This window comes from Myotis yumanensis, unplaced genomic scaffold (genome assembly GCF_028538775.1).
Source record: "Myotis yumanensis isolate MYYU_CA2020_CCGP unplaced genomic scaffold, mMyoYum1.0.hap1 SCAF_1, whole genome shotgun sequence".
In the NCBI taxonomy this organism is placed as follows: Eukaryota; Metazoa; Chordata; class Mammalia; order Chiroptera; family Vespertilionidae; genus Myotis; species Myotis yumanensis.
In genome coordinates this window covers 48,109,632-48,125,321 of record NW_027223752.1, presented here as the reverse complement: position 1 = coordinate 48,125,321, position 15,690 = coordinate 48,109,632, and the positions used below count along the sequence as shown (strand labels likewise).

The following is a 15,690-nucleotide window of genomic DNA, read 5'->3' as shown; positions in this document are numbered from 1 at the left end:
ATTTAATTCAGGACTGTTCACAGATTAATTTCGAAGTCTATATAAGAGAGTAATTAACCATAGTGAAATTCTACGTCTTAGTTCTCCCATCTTGCATGATGTTAAAAGTTAGTATTTTAGAACTATAAGCTGTCAATTGGGAATGAATTTTCGTTGCTGCTGTTCTTAAGGTGACTTCTCAGCTGGCCTCCAGCATGCGAGGCTGTTAGAAGGAGGCCAGGAGATGCAGGAAGGGGAGTGGGGAGAATGCCCGTGAACGGCAGCCCGTCCTTCCCTGACACACACTCAGCTCCTACCTTCTGCTTCGTACTCCTCGCTGGGTTGCGTCTTCCAGTGCTAGAGAAGGCAAGAGAAGAAGATCAGTGCCCCTGACAGCATCATCTGCGTGAGTCACATGACCCAGGACCCCCTAGGGCAGTGATGGTGAACCTTTTGAGCTCGGCGTGTCAGCATTTTGAAAAACCCTAACTTAACTCTGGTGCCATGTCACATATAGAAATTTTTTGATATTTGCAACCATAGTAAAACAAAGACTTCTATTTTTGATATTTATTTTATATATTTAAATGCCATTTAACAAAGAAAAATCAACCAAAAAAGAGTTCGCGTGTCACCTCTGACACGTGTGTCATAGGTTCGCCATCACTGCCCTAGTGCTTTCTCCTCAACCAGCTTCCTAAGAAACACCACACAGCCCTCTGCAGCGTTTCACCAAGGAGCTGCCTTTCACAATTGCGAAGTCGCTTATTCCACAGCACAATCTGCCACAACCAGTAAAACCACGCCAGAGAAATATTCAGATCCCACCGACCAATGAGGGTTTGAACGCACGCATGGATGAATGTGTTCCTCAACAGATGTGTACTGGGTGCCAGGAATTTTGCTCCATCTCTGGAATACAACTATGAAGAGGATGAACATATTTCTTGCCTCAAGAAATTTACATGTTAATGCAGACATTCAGGCAAAACATAACAAAAACCAAAAAAATCAAACCAGGAAGTACAATACGGTAGTATATTAAGTGCTATGATGGGCAAGTTCCAAGATGTTATGAGGGAACATGGGATCCTTCAGACTTGGGAGATCTGGGTAGACTTCCTAAAGAATCAATCATCTAAACTGAGACCTGAAGGACAAGCAGGAGACAGCCAAGTGAAAAGTGAGGAGCAGTTACTGTGTGCTGAAGCATGGAGGCAGGAATGAGCCTAGGGTGTTTGTGGCACAGTAAGAGGGTACAGATGCAACCCCAAAAAAGGTAGGCTAGAAAGGTCAAATATACATTGCCAGTAACTTACACTAAAAGCAGTGACATTTCTCTGCCCTGGGCCATTTTACCCCCTTAGCATATGCTATGTTACTACTACTGGGTCTTTTCGACGTCACAGCATAGAGTTGTGGTTTGTGTTGGTGCACAACTGCAACAACTGCACTTGGCCAAGGACACAAGTCAGAACCCCCATCTAGGCGTTGCTCCACTGGCCAACACGGCACAGGTCTGCTCCAACCAGGACAACGAGTAGGTCCACAGTGGCCTTGGCCTCGCCAGTGAGCTGCCTAATCACTGCCTTTGGGAGGTTCTACAACCATCACAGGAAAACTCACTGAGGAAAAAAAGGTGCAATCCCCTCCCCCCGCCCCCCCTGCTTTCAAAACCTGGCTGCTGTCTCAGCAAAGAGCTAACTTTAGGAATGAAGCTGCTTTTGACATGTTACCAAGCCCACTCTCTGTGCTGGCTGATTTCTTAGAATCCTGAAATAAACTCAACAGGAAAAAGAGCCTCGTTACTCCTGTCTTCAGAGCTTGGATTGCTCATGGCAAGCAGTGTGCAACCTACGATTCTTAGATTACAGGTTGACTTTCAGGAGCGTGTTCAAGTTGGTATGAGTAAGCACACCTACTTTGTTCCTCTCCACACTCAGTCCTCTCCTCTTAACTGAAGGACAGCCATCCGACAGGGCGTCACAGTTCCACACTTTAGAGACATACTGAAGATAACACCAATCAGAGAGTTCCCCAAATTTCCCCCAAATTCTGAACTGAAAGCACACGCTGACAGTGCTGAGATGGATCATTCCTGCCATACAGAAAAGACATCCAAAGGCAGTAACTCAAAATATGTAAGTCACGACAACTCATTCAGGTTACAACTGGAACTCACTGATATACATGGTATCGGTGGAAACCGAACTAGGGTGCAATGTGATTTTTGCTTGTTTGTTTGATTACAATTTTATCAGCCCACATTTCCACATAAAGACATCTCCAGCCTGGCGGATGTCCATGCATGGTGGGTTTGGGGAGGGAGCAGTGGAATAAATAGTCCTCCATAGATTTTCTGATATTATTTTTTTTGGCAGAATTCAACTGTTTGTATATTAAAAGTTTTAAATCAATAAAGTCCCATTAATGAAAGCACCCTGCCTGTCTGTCCTTCCCTATTTATTTCCTCATCCAACAGAGTAAATAATTTATTTATTTACTGGAGGCCCGCTGCACGAAATTTGTACATGGGTAGGGTCCCGAGGCCTGGCCAGCGATTAGGGCCGATTTGGGCCTTCTGGCTGCTGGCCGGGGCCTTCCTTCTGGCTGCCAGCCGGGCATTCTTTCATGCTGCACCACCCCCTGGTGGTCAGCGCACATCACAGCAAGCAATCGGTCTCCTGGTTGAACTTCCACGGGGACAATTTGCATATTAGGCTTCTACATATATATTTATTTTTTCAGAGGAAATGATTTAAATTCTCATACTACTTGGGCACTCCAAATGGGAAAACTCATTCAGTATTGTAAGTTGGACACACCCAAAAATAAAATCCATTAAATCCACCTACAGCAGGTAAAAACAGGTTTCTATGGTCTAAGAATCATTTGGTTAGAATATAACCTAACAACTCACAAGCAGGGGATGGTTTTAAACAGCACAAACTGGCAGGAGAAATGGCAAAATGAATATCACTAAGCATGAGTAATAAAAGGAGCGCCACTGGGATACAGCTGGAAAAATGCAAACACATCTTCAAAAAACCCTTGGTAACAATTCCTAAACCAACAAGGTGTGTATCTTGCTACATAAAAGTTTATTGTTTACATTTGCTCACTTCTCAATGCATTTTAAAACAGCGAGCAATTAGTTCAGAGGAGCGAGAGGCTACACTATTCTGTCTCCAACATCTCCCGAGGCTATGGGACTGGGGGCCTGTATCTGATGCAATCAATCCCCAGGGTGGTTCTTCCCTGCACCTTCTTTCCCTGACTCTCACCCTAACTAATAAGAGATCGAGTTGCGGGGGTTACTGCATGGACGTAGGAGCTGGACTGCCAGGCTCTGAATCCTCGTTTACCTACCAGGTTGGGTTTGGACAAGTCTCTTCTCCTTTCACCTCAGTTTCCCATCTATAAAATGGGAACAAAGCAGGACATATTTCACAGAGCTGGGTAAATGCTTAGAATTGTTCCTGGCACATAATAAGCACATAATAAAAATAAAGTCTTATTTTTATTGGACATGTGTTTATGTAATACATATCGAATGCATGTTTGCAATTTTTTTCATTACATTTAAACTTAAAGCATTAATTTGGGTGACCCTGGGGAGGTATCATTATTCGTATCAATTTGTAAGAAAAATGCCAAGTCTCCAGTAAATATGCACAGAATACAAACAGACAATTTGCATAAGAGGCAACACAATTAATTAAACAAATGCCAAAAGCAGGATTCTTAAGATAGCCTAACCCAGCGGCATCAGGTACAGCTCAACCTCCTAAACCCCAGGGAAAGGTTCATTTCCACAGCAATTAAAGAAGTAGAAATGAAACCCAAGGAATCATTTTGCTCCCATTGAATGAGAAAAGTAAGATGGGACTCCTATTACCATCAAGACCATAATTTAAAATAGGCCTGTTTCTATGTTACTGGTAGCAGTGTAAATGGATATTACCCTTTTAGTAAAGCAAATGACTTAATGTATCAAAATCCATAAAAATATTCATACTCTTTGACTCAATAATTTCATATGGTAATAAAACCAAAAGAAGAATAAAAACATAGACATAATTATATACATTTAGCATTTTTTTTTTTTTTGGTAAGAGCACAATATTGAAAACAATTTAAATATTCAACATTGGGGCATAAAAGTATAATGATCTATCATAACAGTCATTAAAAGAATAATCATAAAACCATGGAGGAGCATGGAAAAATGTCTTCTGAAATGTTACATGAAAGACCATAACAAAAATGCTATCTACGCTATGATTACCGCTGGCAAAAATATTTATACAATTAGACAAAGACTGGAAGGAAACAGAGACAATGAAGTAGATACATTTGCTTGACGGACTATGAGAAACAATCTTATTTCCTTTACTGTTACAAATGTTGTTTATGCAACATAAATAGGTACAACTTCACTATTTCTTCAAATTCTCACTGAATTTCCTGTGACATGGGGGTGGGAGAAAAGGAAAGTCCACTCCCGGTGGTATTTACCACAATGCAGCACCTGTGGTGTCCTCTAGTGCTGTGGCCCATGACGGAGAAAGACAGCGTGGTGGGAGGCCAGGTGCTGTTCAGGGGGGTAAACCCTGCTGGAACCAGTGCTGCCTCAGCTTACAGAGGCCTACCTTGGGGGCTGTGACCATGGCCATCCAAAAGAGGCATTCTTAAGCTAGCCTAACCCAATGGCCTAGGAACAGCAAAACTTCTAAACCGCAGGCAGCACCAGCAGCTTAAATGGCTTCACACAAACTCTTAGGGCCAGGGGTGGCAGTGTAAGGGATAACTTGTTTTAAAATCTCTAGGGGTGCCCTAGGGGTTTGGCTCAGTGGACAGAGCGTCGGTTTGTGGACTGAAGGGTCCCAGGTTCGATTCTGGTCAAGGGCATGTACCTTGGTTGCGGGCACATCCCCAGTAGGGGGTGTGCCGGAGGCAGCTGATCGATGTTTCTCTCTATCCCTCTCCCTTCCTCTCTGTAAAAAAATCAATAAAATATATTAAAAACAATAAATAAAATAAAATCTCTAGGGGTAACAACTTTCCAAGTATCCCTCCCCTGGCCCTGTGTGAGAAACATAGGTCCAGCTAGGAGCAGCCCTGCTAGGGAGAAGCAAGCTTATGCTAATGGCTACATTTTCATTCCAAGACCACCTCAACTGGAGAGTTTGCCATCCTGATAAAGAGGGAGGTAAGCACATGGCGGCTGATCGTTTATTAAATTGCAATGGGGGGCTGCAGGGAGGAGGGGAGATTCAATTCATTCACAGCTCATTTATTTTCATTCTCACTGCCTGGGGCCAGCAGTTCCAATTAAAAATCGGGGGAGGAGGGGGGGAGGCAGGTTAAAAGGTTGGGGGATTAGATCATTGGGCTATTGGAACAGCACCAATAAAAGGAGGCATCATTCCGGAACAAGGTCGTTTAATTGCTGATGGTTTACCCAGGCTGTGCAAGCCTGGCAGGTGGCCTGAGACACAGCCCAGCCGGGGGCACTGGAAGGAAGATAATCACAAAAATCTCAGGAAAAATGGGGAGAACGGGGGAGAGGCAATTGCTGGGATGTGTTCCAGTACTAATTCACACACAAAATAAAGGATTTTAGATTTCTTCCCTTAAAATTTCATGTAGCCCCTCACTAGAGAAAGAACAGATGTTAATACATTAAAAATAATAATTCTGAGGGATTTACTCCCAACTCCAGAGACAAAACGATGGCATGTGTGAGCACTAGGGGTTGCTGAGAGACCGTCCGCCTGGCTGGCCGTTCTGTGTGACCCCCTCAGTACCTCACTTCCTCTGCAAAGGGGAACACACAGCTAATGGGGACACAGCACTAGAAATGTGAGCTCTTGTTATTATTGCAGCCAGAACAATGATGTGGTGAAGGGTTTGGACTCCAGAGCCAGACTCCCCGAGTTCAATTTCAGTTCAGTTCTACCAGGGGCTGGCTGAGCAACCCTGGGCAGGCTACCTAATGCCCAATGTGCCTCCGCTTCCTCATGGGTAAGTGAACAGCAATGCCTACCTACGAGGGTGTGCCAATATTTGGAGAGCACTACAACAGTGCCTGGTACAAATTAGTGCTAAGTGTCTGTTAAGTAAATAAATATTATAACGACCATTTCTACCACCTGGGTGTTCAAACTAGGGCCAGTGATGGCGAACCTTTTGAGCTCGGCGTGTCAGCATTTTGAAAAACCCTAACGTAACTCTGGTGCCGTGTCACATATAGAAATTTTTTGATATTTGCAACCATAGTAAAACAAAGACTTATATTTTTGATATTTATTTTACATATTTAAATGCCATTTAACAAAGAAAAACCAACCAAAAAAAATGAGTTCGCGTGTCATAGGTTCGCCATCACTGGGCTAGGCCAAAGGCAGAGGACAGAAACAGCAGATAAACCCATGTCAGCTTTAAGAAGCAGCATAGAAGAGACCTGTAGAAATGACAGCTTTGAAAGTTTCGATGAAGCAATCAACTTTTGATTCAGCTTAGGAGCAGGGCCTCCCCAGGGCCCGCCCCATGTGGGACAGTGTCCCCTGGGTGGCCACAGCTGGCAGGGGCTGCTGGCGCTTCTACATTATACCATGCCAAGTGGGCTGGCCCACAGCCCCACTGAGAGCGGACAGAGGGGAGAGGGTCAGAGGTTGCCTGGCTCCAAAGGCAGCCCACCCCCCTCAGGCAGACAAAGGGAGCCCCGCACGGCCTCGTGGGCTGTGCGCCTCCTGTCACGCTGGCCATTGTGGCCGCTCCCTGCAGCTGGATGAGGCTGCCCCGCACACACGGGCCGAGCAGGCGGCACTGCTTTCAGGAATGCTTTCTTCGGAGGGACACCTGCTTGGCCGGACTGCGGAGCAGATGGCCCGAGCCTCTTGGATCCCGGGCTTCCAGCACCGAGGCCAGGCCAGCATCTGCAGCCTGTGAGCCTGGCACGGCCCCTGCCCACAATAGCCCAGTCACAGCCCCCACCAACCATCTGCTCCAGGGCAGACCTTGTGCCCCGCAGAATGTCTGGCTAATTAAAGCGATTATGGGGGCACACACGGGCTATTCTTTCCCAGCAGAGGTTGCTGCACTGATCTCCACAGCTTTGAGCAGGGTTTTTTTTTTATTGCTTTGTTTTTTTGTTTTGGAAAGGGGAAAGCCCAGCAAGCCCAGAAAGAGGAGGAAGGAAATGTACTAGAATAACAAAGCTTCCCAAACAAACTGAGCTGTCGAGCCTATTTTACAAGAGTAGCTGAGCAAAGGGAGTCTGGGAAAATAAAACACATACACAAATTGGTTTAGGAGGGTGATTAAAACGGTAGGACTTTTAAAAACATGGCATCTATGGCATTTATGCCCTAACTATTTATAAATTCACACTGTGGGCCAGGTACTGCAAACTTAGTGTGCCAGCGGGACTGGCTACTACTTCTGCAGCGACACACTTCCTGGGACTTGGGTTCGCTCCCCTGTCTCACCTGTGAAGGCAAAGTGGTCAGTGGAGACCCTGACAGCCCAGTTCCTCATCTCTGCTCAGAACCAGGGACAAGTAGCTCAGTGGCAGGGCTGTCACTTCTAGAATGCAAATCAGTGCCTTTATCTTTTAAAGCAAGAAAACGTTACAAGTCAGCGCTGAGAAGAAGGGGAATCAATGTACTATTTTTAAATGCACACATATTTAGATGCCAACGAGCCTTCGGTGCTGCCAGTGTGGAGAAATGTTCAATGTAAAAGAGTTTTATTCTTAAAGACTCTCCTACCAAAGCTGGAAACTGGTTTTGATTCATGGGATTTTAAAGTCCTTAAAGGAAAGGGATTTTTTTTTTTTAAATACATCTGCTCATGGAATCTTGCACATCAGAGTTGTTCTTGACTTATAGTGTGAATACTGCTTTTCCATTTGGAAAACCCTTAATGGTGTGTAATTGGAAAATGTTACTATTATCATTAAAGTCAACTTGTTGATTTTTGATTGGTTGTCTGTGTTAGTTAGAAAGTAACTATGAGAAACCGTTGCCCTGGAAGGCAGATGAGGTAAGGGCTGATTCCAGAGGAATTCCCTGTAGGGTCAAGTCAGGAAGACTTTCCAGAACAGCAAAGCTTGAAAGCCTCAACGCCCTGTTAGCGTTGTAGGGGCTTCTTTACACCACTTTCAAGTGATCTACAATTGCATCTTGGATGGGTGTCTCATTTCTGGGAATAGCCAGATGATCTAATCAGACTTAAAGATAAAGGGAAACACTGAAATTCCATTAATAAAAAATGTATCCTGGTGATGTCACATCGTTGGATGGAAATAAATGACAATAGTATTGAAACTGCTTACAGACTGTCAAAGTAAAAGACTAGACCAAGCCCTAACCAGTTTGGCTCAGTGAATAGAGCGTCAGCTTGCGGACTGAGGGGTCCCGGGTTCGATTCTGGTCAGGGGCATGTACCTTGGTTGTGGGCACATCCCCAGTGGGGGGTGTGCAGGAGGCAGCTGATTGATGTTTCTCTCTCATCGATGTTTCTAACTCTCTACCCCTCTTCCTTCCTCTCCGTAAAAAATCAATAAAGTATATATTTTTTTAAAAAAAAAGACTAGACCAAAAATGGTATGAAATGTTAAGGCCTGGCTGGTGTGGCTCAGTGGATTAAGCATCACCCCATGGACCAAGAGGTCCCAGCTTCGATTCCTGGTCAGGGCACATGTCCTGGTTGTGGGCTTGATCCCCAAAGGGGACGTGCAGGAGGCAGTCGGTGGATGTGTCTCTCTCATTGGTGTGTTTCTCTCTCCCTCTCCCTTTCTCTCTATCTAAAAATCAATAAAAACATATTTTTTAAAAAACTGAAAGAGAAAGTAAAAAAATATTTTGGAAGTAATGGGAAAACAGTTGCATTTCAACTACAAAATCTATTAGCAGAAATTCTCTCAGGTATTAAGATGTTCGTTCCAGAATTAAATATTTACTCTATACAATGTAAATGAATAATTCATAAAGTGTAACTGCAAAGTTATGCATATATGAAAACGAACATAAGGGGAATATAAGTCAGTTTCACATGTCTTAAGTTGATTTTATGTAGAGTAGTACAATCAGCTTTTTTTTTTTTAAAAAAAAGAAAAAGTTTTTAAACCACCATTGTCTCCCATCCTCCTACCCCACAGTCCCAACACAAAGACTTAATTTGCTTGTCCATTCTTGGGCAAATGAAGCAACTGGCTTTAACTTTTCTCCCAGGTCCTCACTTAAACTGTGGGGTTTTGGCTTACACTAGTATTGTCTACAGTTGAAAAAATAATTGTGTAAAGCCTCTTGCTCTTGATAAGAATCTTACTAGACCTGATTTATTCCTGTGGAGGAAAACAGTTAACAAGGTGTCCCCTGTTTTCAACCAGGGCAGAAAGCAAAGTGGCCCTGCCCCAATTGTATTAATTGAACAACCTTTCCTACCAGGGCTGAGTGATACAGAACAGAATTGGGGATTAGTTTTGTTTTGTCTGCCCCTTACCACCTACCCTTAGAAGAGGCATGAACATAAAACTCAAGGTCAGTTCAGTAGCCACTGCATATATGCATATAAAAGGAGGGGTGGGAGGACGTATTCTTTAGAACCTAAAAACTCTCTCCTGTTTCTTAATGAAGTGAAGCAAGAATGATGACAACCAAAACCTTCTCACTAATCACACCTTACGTTGGCATCAAGAATGTGCCCTTTGTTCCTGCGGAATAATTCAGAATAGAATGTCCCACTGAATTGCCTCGAGTGAAAATGACCCCATGAAAAGAGAAAAAATCACCACTTTCCTTTCAATGCCACCCAGAACGAGAGGTCAGACTCCCAAGGGATCCACCTGCCAGATAAATGCACTAAACTGGAAGGTGGAGGCCAGTTTCAGCCTGAGGGGGAACCTACCTGTCCCCTGTGAGTTGGTACATTTTGCTCCGGGGCTTCCAAATGAAGTTCTGTAACACACGTTCCAGTGCTGAAAATTTAGTAGATAAAAGTGGTCTTTCTCTAGGAATGGCTTTTAAGGTCTTGTAAACTACACTTGGTAGGGGAGGCATGCTTAGTAGCTAGGTTACATCCTTCCTGTTTCAGCAGGAAAGAATCAAACTGCCTAAATAAAGCTGGGGGAGGGGCAGGGTAGGATGAAGACGATAAAATGTTTACAATTTGTTAGACAAATGTGAACTGAGAAAAAAGTGGCATATAATCAACACCACCTCCTACCAAGATTTACTCTCGTATATTCTATTCAGAGTCAGGGCCACGTGGTGAGCATCTGTCACTCCAGACTAACCACGTGGGTGCTCACCCACGGCTCCGGGTGCTCACCCACGGCTCCGGGTGCTCACCCACGGCTCCGGGTGCTCACCCACGGCTCCAGATCACAACGGGGCACCACAAACAGGCAGGGGAGGAGTTCCAAGTCGCTGTAACTGAGGGAGCCTGGAGCTTCACATGGGACTCGCATTGAAAATAAACGTATATAAAAATAAAATCCATCCTAGCACCACTCTCACTTGCCTGCGTGACTATGTTTTCTTGGGTGGGAGGGGAAGGGTGGAGTGACAGGTAGACGCAGAGAAGTCTGACTACTGAGAATTACCTGGAGTGTTTGTTACAGGCATGGTGGGAGAAGGCCTTCCGAGGAAAGATGCAGCAAAAGATTCTGAACCCTTAACCCAGGAGCCTCGGAATGAACTGTCAATCTTTAGCAGCTCCCCTATTGCGGAATAACCCTAGAGAGAAGGGGCGGGGTGGTACTGTTTTATCCCTTCAGCTGACTGTTTGCTCACATTTCCCTACAGGATGAGTTCCTAGGAGGAAGCGAGCCGCCATGAGGACAGCTTTTACAGGTGCCTGTGACACTGTTCCTTTCCACTGTCCACCCCTACCCAGTCCCCAGATAAATAAAATAATTACTTGATTCACCCTAGAGCTAAAAATTAGTCTCTTCGGAAGCTATAGCCAGAAACCCCGCCCCCCCCCCCCCCCCCCCCAATTTAACTTCTGACAGCAGGTACGGATCCTTTAGTCTTCATCAAAAACCTCTACAGTCGCTCTAGGCATGTCTGACAGCAGGAGAAACTGCAGCCCAAAGGCAGCCCGAGTCCCACTGGCCCCTGAGCCAGGATCCGGAGTCAAAGAAAACGCACGATCAAAACCAAGAAGCCCAAAAAGCCCGTCTCCAGCTCTCCGCCTGACTGCTTCTCAGGAAATATTCCCTCGGGGGGAGGCCCAGCACGCCCCTCCCTGGGTGGTGTTGCCCGGTGGCACTGAGAGGAAGTGTGAGCCGCTGATAAAAAACACAAGGGGAGGAATAAATTCCTAACACCCAAGGGCAGGAGAGCAAAGGGCCTCAGGCAACCAGAAGGGAGATAAAAGAAGTCAACAGTACAATAAAGAACTCCTGACAGATTCTGAGCTCTTTATAAATTAAGAATAAATAAATCCCACAGGTCACTGAGAATTGGTTCCTCTCCAGCGTCCCCATCGGGGGCTGCCCTAGAATAGGAAAGATGACCCAGCACTCCGAGGAGGCTCGAGCAGCTTCTGCAGAAGGGACGAGGGTATTTCTCACACAGGCCCATGCTGCCCGGAGGGTGGACTTCTGTTGGCCAAACTGAGGCTACTAGGACAATGGGCCAGGAACCAGGACTGCTATCCGGGCCCAGAAGTATGCATAAGACGGACACACTGGTGACACTGCCAGCAGGCTGCAGGTATCCGTGGCTGTAACCTACGACCACAGGTACCGCACGAAGCTGGGGATGGCCTGTCGCACTGCCAACAGGAACATTCAAAATGTCACCTGGGACGCTCTCATTTTTTAAAGCGATTAATTGATCTGAAAACTGACAGGTTCCATTCAGCTCCCCAAACACTTCATTTTTAAGCAAGAGAGCAGCTCGATGAGCTTCGGATTCAGTCCACATTCCCTAATTTAAAAAGACAGGGTGAGAGGCGGTAACTGGAACTCCTGGAGGCTTTCTGGGGAGGATATAACAGACCATCAGTCAGGCAGGAAAAGTCCTCGGGAAGCAGACAATGAGAGAAATGACCCCTCCAGGCCTCTGTTAGCTATTCGGTTGCCGGTGGGTAGTTGGACACCAAAGCTTCTATATTTAGCATCAAAAGGTCATACCTGCCCTGGCCAGCATTCTCAGTGGTTAGAGCAGCCGTGGGCAAACTACGGCCCGCGGGCTGGATCTGGCCCGTTTGAAATGAATAAAACTAAAAAAAAGACCCTACCCTTTTATGTAATGATGTTTACTTTGAATTTATATTAGTTCACACAAACACTCCATCCATGCTTTTGTTCCGGCCCTCCGGTCCAGTTTAAGAACCCATTGTGGCCCTCGAGTCAAAAAGTTTGCCCACCCCTGGGTTAGAGCCTTGGCCAGAGCACCAAAGGGTCTCGGGTTCCATTCCCAGCCAAGGTCACGTACCTGGTTTCAGGTTCGATCTGGTCCCCGGTAGTGATGTGTGCGGGAGACAAACAATCAATGTCTGTCTGTCTGTCTGTCTGTCTCTCTCTCTCCCTCTCTCCCCCCTCCCTTCCAATCTTTTGCCCAGACTCAGGCCTCAACTCTTATCTTTATTTAGACATGAAACCAGACTCTCACTTTCTAAACAATAAATCTCACTGGAAGTCAGTAGATTAGATAAAACAAGGCTGTAAGAAATATACTGCCAGCAACAAAATCAGCTCTGCCCGAGAACTTTTTGGGTATCCCCAGGTGGTAACTAGAAACTATCTTATTAAAAACTAAGTAATCAGCCCGGCTGGTGTGGCTCAGTGGTTGAGCATCGACCAGGAATCAAGAGGTTGCTTGTTCAATTCCCAGTCAGGGCACATGCTTTAGTTGCAGGCTCAATCCCCAGTAGGCAGCCAATCAATGACTTCCTCTCTCATCAATGTTTCTCTCTCTTTCTCTCTCTCTCTAAAAATCAATAAAAATATTTTTTTAAAAAACTAAGCAATCATTTCATTTCTTAACAGCAAATACTAATGCCTCAGGTACTCAAAATAGCTGGAAAAGGGAGATGCCAGTCTTAAAAGTGTTCTCCAAATAACAAAAGCTTACCTCGAAAGTGTTGAGACATGTTTTAACCATATTTCCATAGAGAGGTGTCTCAGACACATGCCACAGGACTCGGGGTCACTAAACAGACTTTGTGTAATAAAATGATGCCCTTTCTGACAGCAAGATAAATATTACCAACACTGTAAAAACTGAAGCATGCAAATTACTGGCCTCCCTGAAACTGTATATGCAACATGTTGGTGCATGTGAATGAATGTGTTTCATTGGGGAAAAGGCCCTATCTACATTCTCAAGGGGACCCAGGAAAGGGTCTGAAACCCAGTGAACCAAGACAGGAAGTAGCCACTGCCTCAGACCGACTGGGCCCCAGGGCTGTGATGTTCCAGGCAGCGTTTTCCTTCTGGCTTCTCACGGCCTTCTCTGTTTTCATCTGTCACTTCTCACCCACACGACTCTGACACCACTTCTGTGGTTTCTCGCTCTCTTCTCTAGCTACCTTTCTTCCGTTCTGGCTCACATTTTTGACACTGCTCCTTCACTTGTGGGGTGAGATCGGGTATTGTTTGTTTTTTAAAAAATGGTGCAAGCTTCTGATTGGCAGACTCGTCACGTGTCATCTAAACTGCAGTACTTGTGGCCGGTTTCATTTCTGCTCAGGACTTGGGCTCTTTCGTTACTTTGGGTTTGCGAGTATTCCGGAAAGTTGAGGGTGCTCTATGTCTGATTGCTGGGGAAATTAACAGAGCAAGCTTCCTATAAGCTGCACATGGACGTTAGACAGAAACGCACACACACACACACAGTCAACCCACAATCTACAGACATCTGGTCTCTTTTCCAGTTTATATTAGTATCTGAAATACCTGCATCCCCAGGCTGAGCTGGGATGTGCAAGAAGTGTTTAGAGCTTGCTCAGCATGACACATTCAATCATGTCCTATAAATGGCATGCCAGTCAATGAGCTGGAAAGAAAGAACCAAGAAAATGTTGTAACTGCTTCTCCTTTATTGGTACAAGATGGCAACGTGTAAAATGAAAAGGCGGGCGATGAGGGAGGCAGGTGCATCTGACTGCTGGAGAGCCAGACGAGCCTGGCGCCGCGGAACTGGGAGGAAGAACCCTGGCAACTGCTGAGAGCTGTGACAAGGACCAGGTTTTAAAACTGCTTCCCCCACCACCAGAGATAAGATGCCAGCTCTCGCAGGGCCTCAACACACTGCCTTCATGTCCTACCTGCCACGGGCACTGTTTTATTGTTTGGGGAAGGGGCTGGTTAGCTTTTCACAACTGAAAATGACAGGGTCATGGGGAGAGATCTGTTTCTTGAAGCAGCAGACACCAGATCATCTGGAAATAACTGAATCAAAAAATGTATAAACATAAAGCATGCACAGAAACATCAGCTCTCCCAACGCTGAAACGGATGAAAACATTCCAACGATAGAAAAGTTAGCCATATGTGTCCAAAAGGCAAGTAAGGAGATTAGCAAGCAGTTGGTAATTGAGAAAAGCCATGAACTCCCTCAGGCTTCCTGTCTGCATCACAGCCATGCGGTGTCATGGACAGCCACACCTGCAGTCCAGATGGACGTGTCTGTCCGATCCCTTACCTCATGGTGGTCTCCGGCCGGCACGTGTGAAGGCCTTGCTTCTTCTTCTTCTTCGAGGGGTTCAATCACTGTCACCTCTGCGAACTCCTCCACGGATTCTTGAAACTCTGGTAAGGACCTTCGTCCATAACGCTTCCCACCTCTAACGTATTTGGGCTGAGCTTCTAATGAGCAGTCTGGGCAAGGAGACAAGAGTTGAGGCCACATTACAGGACAATCTCAGCCCTGAGCTGACACTCACAGCCGTCAAACACAGCCTCTTATACCAGCCCCAAAATAAACCACCAGCATTTGCCAGCTGTGGTGGCCGAGGGTGTGTGTGAGCCACCAGGTCAAATGCTGAGCATGGCTTCTAATTCTGAAGGATTTACCGCACCCGAGTACCTCTCTGCATGTGATGGGAGAGATGCAATGCGGGCAGGGACGGGATGGATTGAGTTAAAAGTACAGAATGAAGATCAGGACAAAGCAAGGGGTCATGTTTGTTCTGTTTATTAATGCTTTGAGTGCCAACCAATATCCTAGGAACTACTGCCAAGGCATTTTTGCTGATTTTACAGCAGTTTAGGAAAAAATTATGAATCGCAAGTAAATGAAGTTACATATTCAAAAACTTAAGGAAACCTTTACTACATTGACATCTTTAGCAATATCATCATCACTAATAAAAGCAGACTTAGAACTGGACGCCATTTCGAAGCTTTGATAGCGCTCCCGGCACTTTGGGCGAAAGACAGGAGGAGCACAATCGCACTCCCAGGCACTCTAGGGGTTAAGCTGGTGTTTTGCAGGAAAGGGAGAGGGGGCGATCATACTAACAAAGAGACACACTGGAGGAAGTCTTAGAAAGTCATGATAAAACAAACACCGTATCAGCACTGTAAAGTTAGTATTCACACCAACTAGTCTGAGACGCACCCTCTAGTTAGTACCTCAGTGGCTCTTTTGTTAACCATCCTCCTTTCTGATCTATCAGATAAGCAGGATGACAGAACAAAGAAACTGACACAGCGGATCCAAATCAATTAATGACAGCTCATCGCCT

General features: G+C 45.5%; 1 protein-coding gene across 8 annotated transcripts in view; it reads right to left on the bottom strand.

Annotated features, from left to right (window-relative positions):
• NIN (ninein) overlaps positions 1 to 15,690 on the bottom strand; it is a 103,775-nt gene that overhangs the window by 53,408 nt on the left and 34,677 nt on the right. For all 8 annotated transcript variants that reach the window (XM_070419895.1, XM_070419887.1, XM_070419904.1 and 5 more), the window contains 2 exons: positions 14,646 to 14,821; positions 297 to 336 (listed from right to left, as the gene is read on the bottom strand). In XM_070419895.1, the coding sequence (XP_070275996.1) occupies positions 297 to 336; positions 14,646 to 14,821 (216 nt within the window). The remainder of the gene's footprint in view (positions 1 to 296; positions 337 to 14,645; positions 14,822 to 15,690) is intronic.